Below are 17646 nucleotides of genomic sequence, written 5' to 3'. Positions count from 1 at the left end.
GCAGTTGTGAAAAAGGTAGTACCATTCTGGGGGATTGTGACCCTATGCATCCCCGTATTTACACCCTATGCACTATGGTAATAATCTTTGTACAAAATATGCCGTGTGAGGCATCATTTGAAAACGAATAGGTCACTGACCATTAATAATGATTAATCATTGATACGGTCTCCCACAGTATTCTTGCCAGCAAGTTAAAGTAGTATGGGCTGGATGAACAGACTATAAGGTGGATAAAAAGCTGGCTAGATCGTCGGGCTCAACGGGTAATGATCAATTGCTCCATGTCTAGTTGGCAGCCAGAACCAAGCAGAGTGCCCCAAGGGTCGGTCCTGGGGCCGGTTTTGTTCAATATCATCATTAATGATCTGGAGGATGGCGTGGACTGCACTCTCAGCAAGTTTGCAGATGACACCAAACTGGGAGGAGTGATAGATATGCTGGAGGGTAGGAATAGGATACAGAGGAACCTAGACAAATTAGAGGATTGGGCCAAAAACAATCTGATGAGGTTCAACAAGAACAAGTGCAGAGTCCTGCACTTAGGAAGGAAGAATCCCATGCACCGCTACAGACTAGGGACCGAGTGGCTAGGCAGCAGTTCTGCAGAATAGGACCTAGGGGTTACGGTGGATGAGAAGCCAGATAGGAGTCAACAGTGTGCCCTTGTTGCCAAGAAGGCTAACTGCATTTTGGGTTGTATACGTAGGGGCATTGCCAGCAGATCGAGGGACATGATCATTCCCCTCTATTCAACATTGGTGAGGCCTCATCTGGAGTACTGTGTCCAGTTTTGGGCCCCACACTACAAGAAGGATGTGGATAAATTGGAGAGAGTCCAGCGGAGGGCAACAAAAATTATTAAGGGGCTGGAGCACATGATTTATGAGGAGAGGCTGAGGGAACTCGGATTATTTAGTCTGCAGAAGAGAAGAATATGGGGGGATTTGATAGCTGCCTTCAACTACCTGAAAGGGGATTCCAAAGAGGATGGATCTAGACTGTTCTCAGTGGTAGAAGATGACAGAACAAGGAATAATGGTCTCAAGTTGCAGTGGGGGTGGTTTAGGTTGGATATTAGGAAAAACTTTTTCACCAGGAGGGTGGTGAAGCACTGGAATGGGTTACCTAGGGAGGTAGTGGACTCTCCTTCATTAGAGGTTTTTAAGGCCTGGCTTGACAAAGCCCTGGCTGGGATGATTTAGTTGGGGATTGGTCCTGCTTTGAGCAGGGCACTGGACTAGATGACCTCCTGAGGTCCCTTCCAACCCTGATAATCTATGATTCTATGATATTCTTGTGTGATGTATGTACTTGGTGTGTATCAAGACTTATGGATATATGCTGGAATTATTACTAATGTGTGTTTAAACCAGGCATGTCAGTGTGGATGGTAATTATCCTGCTCTACTTGGCCCTGGTGAGGCTTCAGCAGGAGTACTGTGTCCAGTTCTGGAAAACACACTTCAAGAAAGATGTGCACAAATCAGAGAGAATCCAAAGGAGAGAAACAAGAATGAAAAAAAAGTTTAGAAAACCTGACCACGTTTCATTTTGAACAAAGACGACTGAGGCGGGGTCCTGATAACAGTCGTCAAATATGTTAAGGACTGTTATAAAAAGGAAGGTGATCAGTTGCTCTCCATGTCCACTGAAGGTAGAACAAGAAGTAATTGGTTTAATCTGCAGCAAGGGAGATTTAAGTTAGATATTCGGAAAAACTTTCTAACTATAAGGATAATTAAGCTCTGGGACTGGCTTCCAAGGAAGGTTGTGGAATCACCATCACTGGAGGTTTTTAAGAACAGGCTGGACAAGCACCTGTCAGGGATGGTCTAAGTTTACCTGGACCTGCCTCAGCACAGGGGGCTGGACTTGATGACCTTTTGAGGCCGCTTCCAACCCAACGTTGCTATGATTCTCAGAAATCTGTGTGTCTGTGGTTCCTGTTAAAAACTTACCAAAGAATGTTCTGGCATCCTTTGGGATGAAAGGCAATCTCCGGATTTAAGGCCATCATTACATGTAGTAAAGCAAATCTCTTTCCCTCTCTCTCACTCACACGCTCCCCGGTTCAAATAGTGTTTTACCGGCATGACACGCACTTTGAAGATGTAAAATTCTGTACTAGTTCAAAGTATCGCTACTGTTTGGTCTGTTTCACTAAAATGTGTGACAGAGGCAAGGACTGATTGCAGGTGAGTTCTGCGTCCAATCATATTGAGATGAAGCACAAATATGCGCTTGCAACGAGAAAAGTTACGTGTTCACGCGCCCACCTGGTGCAGACAGCTACTTTTTCCGGATCATGGATGTAGGGACAGCTCTCCCCCCGGTTACATTTGCCAAAGCGGTTGTAGTACATACAATACTCCTTCTTCACTTTCTTCTGCTTGGCCTGACGAATGATGGCTAAACTCCGCTGCACAGCTCGGCTAAATGGAGGAACAAAGAGATATTTAGATAACATTCCTAACTTCAAGGCAGCATCCTTACAACATACTGGGAAGTTTTCTTTCCATCAAACACAAGCGTCTAGGGTAAATGTTTCAAAAGTACCGATGTGACAAAGGAGCCCAATCCAACTTTCAAAAGTGATTTAAACACATAGGAGCCTCAGTCTCATTGAATTTCAATGAGCTTCAGGTTCCTAAGTCACTTAGGTGCTTTGAAAATTTTACCCAGTATTTCTAAAAAATTGCCCTATGAAGTCCATGTTGCAGGATGCCTCCGGGACAGGGGAAGGGCTGACTGCAGCTTTGAAGAACTACAACCTATTTTACAAACACGACATAGCACAGACGGCAGCTAGTCTTGCTCTGTGCGTATACAGCACACAGCATGTGAACAATAACTGAAGTCCCGATTTAGAGGGTATTGCAGCACATGCCTAACTTTAAGCATGAGAGATGTTCCACCAAGTTCTCATGTGCTTAAAAGTAGGCACATATTTAAGGGCCCCAGTGAACTGGGACCTACATGTTCCTTGTAGGAGCACATGGTAACACCAAATATCAATGAACAACCCACCACCTGCAGATACCAGAGGAAGCTACCAAGTATTTCAAAGGTTGCTTAGCCCACATCTTGTGACAGTCGGAGCCCGTGATAAACTTCCAGCTGAGGAGACAGAAATATCCAGGTACAGGAAAAGCTTTGTTATCCGGCATGTTGGGGAAATGGGGGGTGCCAGTTAATCAAAAATTCCAGTTAACTAAGAGTTATATTTACCAATGGAGGGAGGGAATTCAGGGCTGGGGCATGGGAGGAGGTGCAGGGTTCAGGCTCGGGGCAGGGGATTGGGGAGCGGGACGGGGCTCGGGGTGCCGGATCTGGGCAGTGCTCACCTCGGGCAGCTCCTCACAAGCTGTGACATGTCCCTGCTGCTCCTAGGCGGAGGCACAGACAGGCAGCTCTGCACGCTGCCTCCACCCAAAGGAACCGCCCCTGCAGCTCCCACTGGCTGTTGGCCAATGAGAGCTGTGGAGCCAGCGCTTAGGGCGGGATGGGGGCAGCACACGGAGCCCCTGTGACTGTTACTCCACCTAGGAGCAGCAGGGACATGTCGCCACTTCCAGGGAGCCACGCGGAGCCAGGGAGGGAGATTGCCAGCTCTGAGCCAACCAAACTTTTATGGAGATATCAGAAATGCCGATTTCTAGAGCTTTATGGTTGGTAAAGTGCCGGATAACACAGCTTTACTGTAGTTACCCGGTGACTATAGAGTTCCCATGTTCCAGGAGACCAGTAGGTCCAGGGGATGCATCGAGATCTGTCTCTGGTAAAATAGAGTGAGAGGGCTGATGTTTGATTTCTCTGCGTGCAGCTAATTAACGTGGAAGAAAAGAGCTGAACAAAGCTTTTAGAGAGCACAATACTTCTGATGGGTGCACATAAAACTAAACTCCTCCAATTCGCTTCCCATTTTGCATGTGTTGCTTCTTCAGAGATCAGGGATAACCATTATCCCTCCACAGTCTTGATTTCCCAGTCCCACTGGGTGCCAGAGTATGTACTAGGTTGATAACATTGATATCCCCCAGGATCAGCATTGACATAAGGAGTCTACCTGGGGAAAATACATTTTTAGTCAGTATTTACTTGCTGTCTAGTGTTCTCTGAAGTTAAACTCCCTGCCACCCCTATGCAGCAGAAGAGGAGTGTCAACTTTTCAGCTGCAAATGGCTGTCTTCAAAACGTGTCTTGGAAAAACATGTGTCAAGGCAGACTAGCAATTATAGATTTGTTGCACTGTTCCCTAAATGACTGCTGCAAGGCAGGTGACTGTTTGGCTTTAGGAGCCTCCAAAAAGAGAATTCTTTACTGAGACTCTGGTTGGAAAGTGATTATTTAAAAACAGCTCCTTCTTACTCAATAGATCTCCCTAATGTGTATCTAGCCAGAGCTGCTGAATTTACTGACCTAAATAAGTGACTGTTTCATTTTCTTCCAATGAGACCTGCATAGTCACAGCGCAGTTGGTGAACTGGATTCTATTGTTGGCTAAATTCTGATGGCAGATTTTTTTTTCATAGTAGTGACGCACAATCAAGAAAAGAAGCCAGCTTGACTCTCCGATCCCAGGGGAAGCTTTTTAGGCAGACTAAAAAGCCACTCTTTAATTTTCACACTGAGGAAATTTATTCCAGAGTCATCAAGACACGAGTAAGGAACCCCACAATGCCTTTTTCCAGAGTAATTTTTCCAGAGGATAATCTCTCTTACGCAGCATATATCTAACAGTCAGACACCTGATGGACTATCCAACAGAGTGCTGAAAACTACTGATGCATCACTCGCCTTCAAGAAAGGTCACAACAAGATGCAGCCAGGAATTATGCTAGGAATTATACCATGGAATCAACGCAACCCTGGAGCCATTTTAATCTATTATAAGCAAAGAGAGCATTGCATGCAGTTGAAAATGCTTAAATAGTCTATGAAAGACTTCGTGTCTGTTGCACAAAGGAAAGGACAGGCACAACCAAGGTCATCAGGGCATTACGTGGCTGGAATAAGCAATCTCGTTCCCTTTACACTTTGCTTTCTGATTGCTAAGGCTGATGACCTGCCGTTCACTGGTAGCAACAGCACACATATTGGCACCCTGATCAACAGGTTCCACCAACACAACCAACATGGCTTGGAAAAGCCACCCAACTCCTTCGTTAGGGAGCTGGAGAGAAAGGGGGGAGCACAGACATTGACAATGCTAAAGCAAACTGGGCTGCATTCAACAGCCATCCAGGGCATAAGAACGGCCAACAACTGGGTCAGACCAAAGGTCCATCTAGCCCAGTATCCTGTCTGCCGACAGTGGCCAGTGCCAGGTGCCCCAGAGGGAATGAACAGTGATCACAAGTGATCCATCCCCTGTTGCCCATTCCCAGCTTTTGGCAAACAGAGGCTAGGGACGCCATCCCTGCCCATCCTGGCTAATAGTTTATGCTCCTTTCTATTTTCCTCACTAGGGGGGGCTGGAACACATGACCTGTGAGGAGAGGCTGAGGGAACTGGGATTGTTTAGCCTGCAGAAGAGAAGAATGAGGGGGGATTTGATAGTTGCTTTCAACTACCTGAAAGGGGGTTCCAAAGAGGATGGATCTAGACTGTTCTCAGTGGTAGAAGATGACAGAACAAGGAGTAATGGTCTCAAGTTGCAGAGGGGGAGGTTTAGGTTGGATATTAGGAAAAACTTTTTCACTAGTAGGGTGGTGAAGAACTGGAATGGGTTCCCTAGGGAGGTGGTGGAATCTCCTTCCTTAGATGTTTTTAAGGTCAGGCTTGACAAAGCCCTGGCTGGGATGATTTAGTTGGGTTTGGTCCTGCTTTGAGCAGGGGGTTGGACTAGATACCTCCTGAGGTCCCTTCCAACCCTGAGATTCTATGATTCTATGATTTAACGTCCACTTTTTAAAGGATGCCTTTTTGCCTCTCACTACTACTTTTACTTTGTTGTTTAGCCATGGTGGCTCTTTTCTGGTTCTCTTACTGTGTTTTTTAATTTGGGGGAATACATTTAAGTTGAGCCTCTATTATGGTGTCTTTAAAAAGTTTCCACGCAGCTTGCAGGGATTTCACTTTTGGAGCTGTACCTTTTAATTTCTGTTTAACTAACCTCATTTTTGTGTATTTCCCCTTTCTGAAATTAAATGCTACAGTGTTGGGCCGTTGTGGTGTTTTCCCCTGCCACAAGGATGTTAAATTTAATTATATTATGGTCACTATTACCAAGCGGTCCAGCTATATTCACCTCTTGGATCTGATCCTGTGCTGCACTTAGGACTAAATCAAGAATTTCCTCTCCCCTTGTGGGTTCCAGGACCAGCTGCTCGAAGAAGCAGTTATTTAAGGTGTCAAGAAACTTTATCTCTACATCCCGTCCTGAGGTGACATGTACCCAGTTAATATGGGAAGAGTTGAAATCCCCCATTATTATTGAGCTTTTTATTTTAAATAGCCTCTCTAATCTCCCTGAGTATTTCGCAGTCACTATCACCATCCTGGTCAGGTGGTCGGTAATATATCCCTACTGCTATATTCTGACTATATGAGGACTGCTGAAATATTCAAGACGGAGATACAGCTGTCCCATGAGAACACCCAACCTGGACCTAGAGGAAAGTCATTGTGAAAGGGGTTATTCAGAAGGGGCAGACATGTAACTTTGCATTCCGTGCCCAGGACAGGAGTTGGGTCTCAGCACAGGACACTGCCACTAGATGCAAGCTTCCAAAATAGAAACCATGTCATTTTGTCTCATTTATTGCAAACTCACAGCAGACGGCAGGAGAAAACCAGCAGCTTAGCAATCAGAAGCCCCATCGACTAAACGGCCAGTTAAACAGCTGGATATCAGGCTACTTGCACCAATATGTGCATACATCATGGGCACCCTGCGAAAGCGGATCTTGCCATTCTTTCTTGGGAGTACAAACCTTGCAATGTATCGGCTTGTAGCTGATCTGTGCAGACAGCTGGGAGGAGAATAACCGAGGCTGCTGGCTGTACAATCCAACCTTGCTGTTCAGAGAGAGAAAGAAACACAGACACACTCATTACAATTCATTCAGAGCCAAGAATTTAGCTGGAATTCACGAGACACTCAATATCTTATTGATTAACATACAGGAGGTGGCATGCAAAGTTCACACAGGGGTGAATACACTCTTTGTGGGCTTGGATGCTGCTGGTGCCTCAGGAGATTCCACAGCAAGAGAGAAGGAAACAAGGAAACTGGGAGAGGGTTGGGTTGGCACTGGAGCAAAAACGCTCTGGACCTTCAGGTTGGTGTGAAGGAGCATCGCAAAATCCTCCTCTGAGGAGCAGGTTGGGTATCAAATCGACTCAAAGGACACACAGTCCTGATCTTGTAAGCCCCTCCCTGCCTGTGTAAGGGGCACCAGTGCGTGCAGGCCCCACTATGGCAGCTCAATTATTAAGTACCCAGGTAAATCCCAGCAAGTGACCTACCCCCTGTGCTACCAAGGAAGGCAAAACCCCCACAAGGTCCCTGCCAATCTGACCTGGGGCAAAATTCCTTCCTAACCCCACACATGGCTCTGAGCGTGTGTGAGAGAACCAGGCAGCCACGTGCCTGAGAGTCAGAATGCCGGGAGTCGCTTCAGAGCCCTCCAAATCCCTGCTGTCGCAGCCGTGGGGATGCCCCGCGCTCCCTCACGTTCAGACTGACTGACTCGTGTACGTGTACACACATCATTAAATCGCCCTTGACTGGCACATGAAAGAGGGAATTAATATCAAACGAAAAAAGGCCTGTATCTTGGAGTTCCAGGTGGTAAGAGTGCAGCTCAGTCACTCACCTGCCAGCCCGAGTGTGTTACCGAGTGAGCGAGTGGAATTTGATAGCGTGTCAATGAGCTCTCCCATCGCTCGAGCTGTCACTCGGCCCGCCGGTGACGGCATAGCCCCATCTGTTCCGTGTGCAAATAAAACGCTGGCGCAGTCGCAATCCAGGAGTGGGTGTCACATGCCTGTCTATCAGAGGCATCAAACATCCCAGCCACGGGGCGAAAATGAAAGCAGTCAGTCACTGCGAACATCTGGCCGGCTAACAGACTGATACAATTTGCCGACAACTGGATTTGGTTTTGCCGCAATCTAACAGAATATGAACCGGTCGCTTAAGTTGCTGCTGCATTTATTTTGCATCTTTTCTTTCTTTTTTTTTTTTTAAACTTTACTTTCTGCTCGTTTCCCCCTTCCCCCTTCTGCAGAGCCTGCCTCACTGTGGGAGTTTTGACAAGAACAGCCAGGCACCTTTTCAAATAGTTTTCAGTGTTAAAAAATGCACATAAACTAGCTTGCTTGAAAAGAGGCACTAAAACCAAAACATGTCGGAGTGGAAAGGTGCTAAAAAGTTCAAGCAAATCTGTACTGAACCTAAAGAGCAGAAGGTGTTTAGCATTTTGCAGAACCTTCACTTCTTGGGGAATTAAAAAAAGAAATCCATGTTTAACTAAACGAATAAATAAATAAAAGGCCTCCTGACTGTTTCTAGTTTAATAGGGATCCCTGCGTGAGGCTCCTGAATGTGTGTACATGGCACAAACCCTAGCATGAAGCTGAACCTACATAATGAACTGTATTTTATTCCCTGCCACAGCAATGCAGTCCCTGGAGAAGGGACACTTATAGCAGAGTAAATACAGCTCACACACTCCTTTTGAAGTTACTTGTACATTTCAGTGAGAGCAGTACTTGGAATCTGCCATGGGTATGTCTACACTGCAATTAAAAACCCACCGCGGGCGTGTGCCAGCTGACTCCAGCTTGGGGGCTGGTTAATTGTGGTAGATGTTCAGGCAAGCTCTGGGAGCCCTCCACCTCACTGGGTCCTAGAGCCTGTGCTCCAGCCCAAGTCTGGACATCTACACGGCTATTTAATAGCCCCTTAGCCCGAGCCTTGTGAACCTGAGTCAGCTGGCACAGGCCTGCCGCAGGTGTCTAATTGCAGCATTACGTCGATATATCCTAAGATTAGGGCCATGAATTCAGCAAAGCCCTTAAACAACTGCTTGCTTTTACACCGACGTTTAAATGCTTTGCTGAAGAAGGATGGACTTTAAGAGCATGCTTGTGTGCTTTGCTGAATGGGTGGCTAGAGCTTGTGCTGTATCTTGGGGTACTCCGGCACTGCAGTACCGAGGGTGTAACTGCAGTGAGACCGTGGTACCTGTGTTAGATTAAATCTGAGGACTAGCTGCCCAAATGTGTATCCAGAATCCCTGGCACTTGTACTAATGCCGTTACCGCCGCCAGCTAGATGAAAGCTACATTTTAAAGCCTGTATCATTACACCTTCACCTGCAGCGTGGGCCCACCCTTGGTTCCAAATGCAGTAGGGGTGTAACAAGGAGAAACCACAGTTTTTAGAGGAACAATCTCTTGATTTCATGAGCCCTGTTTGCAGAAAGGATCGTTACCAATGACTGTGGCTTTGGTGATAGTTTCATAGAATTGCAGAAGTCAGAGGTGGAAAAGATTAGCCAGTGCATCTATCTGCTCAGACACCAGATGTCAGCGCAGACGATTCCCTATCACATGCTCCAGTGTTTTGTATTATGGTTGGTTGTCTCTCCTCTCCAAGAGAGGTCGGGAGCCCACTTACAGCTGCATTTTTCTTTCCCCTTTCCTCACCTGCATAATACTATCTGCTAATGAAGTGTTATTGCTCTGCAATTCTAGAGCACCTTGGATCCAATCAATCATCGCCAGGGGTCTTACAAACACCACAGAAGCGTCAAACTAAGAAACATCATCATCCCTATTTTACAGAAGGGGAAAACTGAGGTACAAAGAGGGGTTAAATATCTTGCCTCAAGGTTCCACAGTGAGTCACCAGGAGAGCCAGGAATAAAACTCGGGAATCCTGGCTTCCAGATCCTGACTAACTGCCAGAGGCAGGTCTGTCCAATTGGTCTGATTCCACCAAGGCCACGTGCTGAGCCCCAGCCCCAGCCCATCTGCAACCAGCGAACATCTTGTGAGGCTTCCAGCAGCCAGGTAAGCATTTGACTCAACAAACCTGACGCTGGGGGGAAGACAGTGGCCAGCTCTGAAGGGATCGTTCTGACATGCGACTACAGTCCAGTGCCGACACGTAGCAGCTGCGTCTCTTAGCAGGGAGCCAGTTTACATTGTAAGAACTGACTTTATGGAGACAAATGGGATTCCACCAGACAAAGCACTGGGCCTGGTGGTGCAATGCCATATACTGAGCTGCTAAGTGACAAACCGAGGATGTGGAACGAACTTGTGCCCTGGGCCACGGAGTGATATAGAAGGGGAGGTCAGGCTGCCGGGCTCTTCCTCGCCTGCTGTCAGTCAATCTGCAGAGCCACTCTCCTCCTGTCTCTCTCCATCTCCCCCCTTACCTCTCTCAGGCTCAACTTCATACGAGAGGGAAGGAGGTGACTGTGTAGAGACCTTCAGCTATTCAGAGGCAAAACAGATCTCAGCTCAGCCGCTGGGCTCTGAAGTGAAATCAGACTGATCAAACAGGAGGACATATCCAAGTCATGCTGAGTTTTGCCAGCCAGGCCCAAGGAATTGGGGGGGTCTCTTATTTGGGGAATGAAAGGCCCATTTGTGGGACAACCATATAAGCCTACTGGAAGCCTGCACACATAGAATAGCCACTTGAATGTTCCTCATCAATAATAAAGAATACAGGGCACTCACAGAATGTCTTTCATCCAGGAACCTCCAAACACCCTCAGAGCGGGTATTGGTTGATGATCTCATTTTATGGATGGAGATACTGAGGTACACTGAGATGAGGCAAACAGCCACAGGGACACTGCAAATAAGTGGCTCAGCTGGGACTAGAACCTACGTTTCCTGATCTACCATTAGAGTCAGACATTTTAAAGCCAGAGGGGACCATCATGATCATCTAGTCCATTGGTTCTCAACCTGCAGCCCGCGGTCCACTTGCGGCCCAATCAGCACACAGCTGCGGCCCATGTGACCTCCTCGTGGCCATACAGGTAGTATATATAGTGTGTGGATGTGGCCCACATAATACACAGAGAGCTGCATATGCAGCCCACAATGGGAAGTAGGTTGAAAACCACTGATTTAATAGCACAGGCAGAGAACATCACCAAGTGATTGCTGCATCCAGCCGAATAAGTTATGTTTGAGCTGGAGCAGATATTTTCAAAGGACACCCAATAGCTGGATTTAAAGACTGTAAGTCATGGAAAATCTACCTCTTTCTTTGAGAAGCCGCACCAGTGGTTCATGACCTTGACTGTTAAATCACTTCCCGTTTAAATTTGTCTAACTTAATCTTCCAACGACGTGCTCTCGTGATATCTGGTAGATAGATATCAGCTCCCTCTTCCCAGTGCAGGTGCTCACAGCCTGGGCTCAAGAGTCACCTAGTAAAAGACGGTTACTCGCCGTCGCAAACGCCTCAGGCGTGGACGGGATCCACAGCTCCTCCTCGATGGGTACCGGGGAGCTGGGGGGTGCCGGACTCGACGGCCCTTGCGGCGCCGGAGTCGACGGCACGGTGCACTGCCTGTGCACTGCCTCAGCCTGAACCGTTTTTGTCGGAGGCGGCTGGGCCAACGGTCTCTGCGGCTGCTTTGCAGAGGCCGTCTTCGGCGCCTTATGCTTCCTTCCTGGGGAGAGGGAGCGGTGCCGGGACTTCGGTGCCGGGTGTCGAGGGGCCTCTGCGGCACCGGAGCGGCTCGGTGCTGCCGGTGCGCTGCTCGCCGAGGAAGGCTTCGGCGCCGGTGGAGTTGGCGCCGGAGGCTGGAGCGAAGCCTCCATCAGCAGCTGTTTGAGGCGAGAGTCCCGCTCCTTCCTCGTTCGGGGTTTGAAGGCCACGCAGATCGGGCACTTGTCAGTCCTGTGCGACTCCCCGAGGCAGCGGAGGCAGGAGTCGTGCAGGTCACTCACCGGCATGTGCCGCTGGCAAGCCGCGCAGGGCTTGAATCCCGGTGCCCCGGGCATAAGCCCGCACCGGGAGCGGAAGAAGAGGGCTAACCCCTCTAATTCCCTACTATACTACACTATACAACTATATTTACAACTACAATTACTAACTTAACTAACTACTAACAACTATGTACACTAAAGCTATGGAGAACGCTAGGGCTGTGGAGGTAAGAGAGCACTCCACTGTTCCTACTGGCCGTCACGGACGGGAAGAAGGAACTAAGGAGCGGACAGGCCGGCTGGGGTATATATCCAGCGCCATAGCGGCGCCACTCCAGGGGGCGCCCAGCCGGCCCGCCGGAGTTGCTAGGGTAAAAAAGTTCCGAGATGCCGTGCACGCGCGGCGCGCACACCTAACTGGAATGGATAGGAGCAACACATCTCGAAGAACCTTCTCTTCGATCAGCTAAGCAGATTGTGCTCCTGAGGCCTCTCTCTGTAACGCCTGCTCTTTAGATCTCGAAGGATTTTTTGTAGCTCTTCCCTGAGCTCTCTCCAGTTTTTCAACATCCTTTTTAAAGTGTGGACACCAGAACTGGACAAAGTGATCTCTCCAATGCTGCATAAAACGCCTCTATTTGATTCTCATCTGTAATAGCATGCAAATGTAGACTGTCAGTTGCATATGCATTTCTGTGCTTGCAAACCAGCTTGCTGTTTGAAGTAATTTGACCCACCAAGTCTTTGCCAAGAGTCATTATGAAAAGATACAGCTAACAATTTCCAGGTAGCTGATTTTAAATGTCTATATGAAAAAAAAAATATCTATCTATGCTATTTACACAACTTTTGTACTCTTCTAACATGCGGTCTGGCAAGGAGCCACACCATTATATGGACATTTAAAACTGTCAAGAGATTAAGGATTAAAAACGTGCTACGATGCATGAACAGTGCATATTTCCCCTTAAGGGATTTTACTGCAAATAACTAACATCCTATACACAGAGTTACAACAACCCAGAGACATTCTTGTCTATTGCAAAAGTTAGAAAAATGTGTGGCTAGAATTTTTAACTGATAGAACAAAAACCAATAGACTGATAGCTGGAACAGAAATTGCTTCTTAGCGCTACTTGCATTTTAGAAAGCTGCCTAATTATTTACCCAAACTGAACCTGCTCTGAAAACTATTTAAAAACTGCCTAAATATTTACACAGTTGGAAACAGTCCATTGCTTACTTAATGCTCTTGGTTAAAAAAACTGCATCATTATGTATTAGCCTTTAACAGTCCGGAAGTGGGTTTAATACACTAGGCTTTTACCCAGGACAAATGTCTCAATTTTTTGAAGTGTTTCCCTTGTGCAAAAAGAATTTTAAAACACATGCAACATATTTTGCAAATCTTTAAAAAAAAAAAAAAAAAAGACGTCAGAGATACAATCTGTGGCCACAATCCTGCAAGTGGATCCATCTACCTAACAACGCTGGCCCAGATTCTCAAATCTGATTACTGACTTTAGGAGCCGTTTATCATAGAACCACTGAAATGTTGGGCTGGAAGCAGGGATTTGGAGCAATCAAATTTTTGAATTGCTCCGCTCCGGCTCCGCTCCAGGCAAAAACCTACTGGTCCGGGCTCCGCTCCAAAGCCCTGGCTGGAAGGGACCTCTAAAGGTCATCTAGTCCAGTGGTTCTCAACCAGGATCCTGGGGGCCGCAAGCAGGTCTCAGGGGGGCCGCCAAGCAGGACCAGCGTTAGACTCACTGGGGCCCAGGGCAGAAAGCCGAAGCCCCACGGCATGGGGCTGAAGCCTGGGGCCCTGAGCCCTGCCACCTGGGGCTGTAGCAGAAGCCTGAACAACTTAGCCTAGTGGTGCCCCCTGTGGCGTGGGGCCCCCAGCAATCTCCCTGCTTGCTACCCCCTAGCCCCGGCTTTTATATGCAGAAAGCCAGTTGTTGTAGCACAGGTGGGCTGTGGAGTTTTGAGGCATGTTTCGGGAGGAGGGAGATTTCAGAAAGGAAAAGGTTGAAAACCCCTGATCTAGTCCACCCCATCATACCGAGGCAGGATGAAGTCTACCTAGGTCACTCCTGGCAGGTGTTTGTCTAGGCAACTGGAAAGGGGTCTGACAAATCCTGAGCACCTGCCCCCTGGAAATCAAGCCCTTTAAATGTATCTCAAGTCAGTCAATCAAAAAGTGAGGCAGTTAAAAAAAAATCACAAAGTTTGGGCTGCTAGTATTTAGTATTTACACTACACTTTTCATCTTCAAAGCACTTCAGTTATTAACGGACGCTGCCAACACCGCTGCAAGGGATAGATTGCGCCTATTTTGCAGATGGGGAAACTAAGGGAGAAAGGCCAAATAGTGGGAGTCAATGCAAGGCCAAGTACTAGAACTCAGCAGTTCCTGGCTCCCAAAGCTCTGTTCAGGAAGGGTGCCCCAGGTAAGCCATAGTCACTGCAGAACAGGCCCATCCGCTGCACCGCACATTCCACCCGCTTCAGTGGCATCAACACAGCAGGTGCAGGGAGCAGGGGCCGGGTTAATTTAGTAAACAGTGGTAATGACTCAAGTCGTTACTTTCTTGATTCTTCTCACTACTCTTGCTAAAAGAACCTGCTAATGCTGGTGATCACGGTGCAAACTCTTACACAGAGCTCGCCCTCACCAACTCAGATGTCTCTGAAAGATTCTGAAGTCATAAACCCTCCTCAACTGCGGGGGGAAGAGAGGGAAGAAGGGGGAGAAACCCAAAGGCAGCTTAGTGCTGATGGTCAGAGGTGGAGACTGGACTACACCTGACATGTCTCCTTCCCATCCAAAGCATTGTGTGTGTGATGAAATCAGAGCTGGCCTTGCAAAATTTCTGCATATTGAGCTGTATTAGAACCAGAGATGGGAAACAGGTTCCTTCAAGTTTTAGGAACACAAAGCTGTAGTGATGGCTTTAGATCCAGGGAAAAGACTAGGGCTCCCAGGTGTAATTATTTATTAAAATAATTAATAAATAATAATAAGATCAGATTCCGATTTGGGCCTCTCTCTAAATGACAGGCGCCTCTCAGCACGTTGGGAGCCACGAGCTGATTCAACAATGGGTCTAACTTCAAATCCAGGAGTAAATACTGCTCTTGGATCTGCATGGCAAGTCACGCATGCCAGATTCTGCTTTCCCCCATAACCTGGAACGCTCCTGATGTACCGATGTAAACAGATGCATATAACACTCCTTCCCAGGCGCACATTCAGAAGGCAGCAGTGAGCATAAGGGGGGGAAAAAAAAAAAGGCTGCTGCAGATTGCATCAAGGAACTGCACGTTAAGGAGTTTTTAACTGATTACACAAGCACAGCCGCAGTGGGCTTGGTATTTTATATCTTGCATAAGGGGCTACTGTATCTTTTTTTTAAATTAATGATTTTGTCCATCTGAGGCACATCATCTGTAAGAAAATACACAGCCCATGCAAAGGGGCTGTTCCTCTCAATACATCATCTGTACCTGACACTGCCTGCGCTGGCAGTTCTCAGCATTATCAAGCAAGTGCGCTGAAAAGTGATTGTTGTACCTAACTCAGCTGCGAGACTCCGCGCGTCTCTCCGGAGGGAACAGGAACTGTCATGTTCATTAAATGCATGATTACAGCTATGATTAATAGTGGGGTCGAGAGCCTAACGACTTTTCTTTCAATCCTTTGAATGAATCATCAGCCAAACTGCACAGTAGCCTTGTCCTGTCAATCCAGCTACTCGAGGATTTTCTACTGAGTCCATCACAAAGCATCTGAACTTTTTGGTAATTTTATTTTAAAAGGACAAAAGTCTGGATTTCTCTCTGCTTAAGCTGTTCTGCAACCACAAAACGTATTTACAACCAGTGGGCTCCAACGCAGTGTTTCTCTTCCAACGCCATCACATCAATGCCGACCTTTGCCCTTAAGGTCATCCCAGCAACTGTGACACAAATAAAGCTGATCAACAATCAAGAGATCCTTCATCTGTTACCCTCGTCTCCATAGCCCCTGGAGAGGGGCACTGGATAATTTCACAGACAGCCTCATGAGTGCTGTCTGGGAGAAAATGTTCAGTGTCTTATAAAATGTGCTGGCTAGAGAGCTGTATGCAGAACCTTCTTAGGGACCGATCTGAAACTGTGGAACGAACTCCCCCAGGAACTAAAGGCGCATCACAAACTTCACCACACCAAGTCCCAAAATAAGACACTCCACTAGACATGCTGCTTCTCCTGGGGCAAGACTAAGCGAACAGAAAACACATGACAGATATGTAGTCACACTGCTTAACACACTACTGGGAGGCACTCAGATACTACGGTGATGAGTGCAGTATAGGAACTGATATTGAATAGATCGGAATAGACGGAAGGTCAATTAACACACACACATATACACACACACACACACTGGATGTACATTGAATATTTTCCTTTTCACCAATATTAGCTGTAATTATTGCATGATATTTGCTTGGTTAATTATCAGTCCAACTATTTAGGAAGGAAAGAATGCCAGCATCCAAGATGTGAAGGACACTTTGTATACGCTAATGCTTTATATATAGGGAAATCAGATTTTCCATAGAAAAAGCTTGAGAGGAGCCGATGGAGGACATACTGAGTCAGGGATGCCTAGCACTGGAGGAGGGTACCATACAAAGGTAACATTCCCATTTACCAAAAAAGATTGGCAGAGTCCCTTGATAGGAGCACGTTAAGAACGCACAGCTGGTCACCACATACAGTTGCAGCAGAGATCAAGGAGCGAATGGGCCACAGAGGGAACTCAGCTCTCACCTCAGGAGGCAGAATGCTCCAGGTCAGAGTGGAGGCCGAGTGGCCGGAGTAAAGGCCCTACCCTGCCTGTTCTGTGGATAGAGGACTTTGGTGCCCAGGGCTGTCGTTTTCTCCTACAATGTTTCACCAGCACAAAATCCATTTTATTTGTTTAAATCCCCACAAAGAAAGTGAAATTAACGTACCAGGAGCGATTAACACTCCGCACAGGTGATCACAGCTGACGGATGCTCCCTCTGATGGGCTTCTCCTTGGATTACCTTAATGGGTTTTTCCAAGGCTTCCATTATTTTGCCTACTTCTAAAAGGAAAGGGCTTTTGATGCAGCTCCCACCAAACTGCGCAGCTTTCATCTGTTCCCCGTACGGTACTTCTGCACCATTAAACACAATTTGTTCTGCTAAACCTGTTTAATGCATGACCTTGGCACCCACGAAGAATATTCTTTTAACCACAATGATTCCTTTAATAGGTCACGTTATCATTGTTCCTTTCTCTTCTGCTGCACAGGCAGCCCTACTCCTCGTGCAGCGAACGAGTCATTGCAGAGGACTCTGGCTTTATTGCTGAACAAAAAGTTTTTAGGTTGGTGCCGAGGAAATTTATTTCTTTAATTATTATTCATTTAAGTGGGTTCCACCATTTCAGATGATCAGCACAAGCGGCTGCTGGGGGTAATTTATTTTACTCACCAGACAGTGAGAGGCCTCATTCCCTACGAGGTAATGACAAAACAAGGTAGAAGGTACCATTAAAGCCAAGCAGCCACACTTTCCTCCTTGCTGACCTAAGTGAGCTGCATACAGAGTCGTAGGAGGAGCACCAATGGCCTTGATACAAACTACATCCCGGAGCATTTTGTTATTACAGAAACACGCCTGAGACTAAGTTAATAAAAAACCACTTGTTTGT

The 17646-nt window shown here is 47.0% G+C and overlaps 1 protein-coding gene across 2 annotated transcripts in view; it reads right to left on the bottom strand.

Annotated features, from left to right (window-relative positions):
- Window positions 1-17646, bottom strand: part of ZC3H3 (zinc finger CCCH-type containing 3) — a 341038-nt gene that overhangs the window by 105285 nt on the left and 218107 nt on the right. For both annotated transcript variants that reach the window (XM_045006027.1, XM_045006028.1), the window contains 2 exons: window positions 6939-7023; window positions 2280-2435 (listed from right to left, as the gene is read on the bottom strand). In XM_045006027.1, the coding sequence (XP_044861962.1) occupies window positions 2280-2435; window positions 6939-7023 (241 nt within the window). The remainder of the gene's footprint in view (window positions 1-2279; window positions 2436-6938; window positions 7024-17646) is intronic.

This window comes from Mauremys mutica, chromosome 2, assembly GCF_020497125.1.
Source record: "Mauremys mutica isolate MM-2020 ecotype Southern chromosome 2, ASM2049712v1, whole genome shotgun sequence".
Lineage (NCBI taxonomy): Eukaryota > Metazoa > Chordata > Testudines > Geoemydidae > Mauremys > Mauremys mutica.
This window is presented reverse-complemented; position numbering and strand designations above follow the sequence as displayed.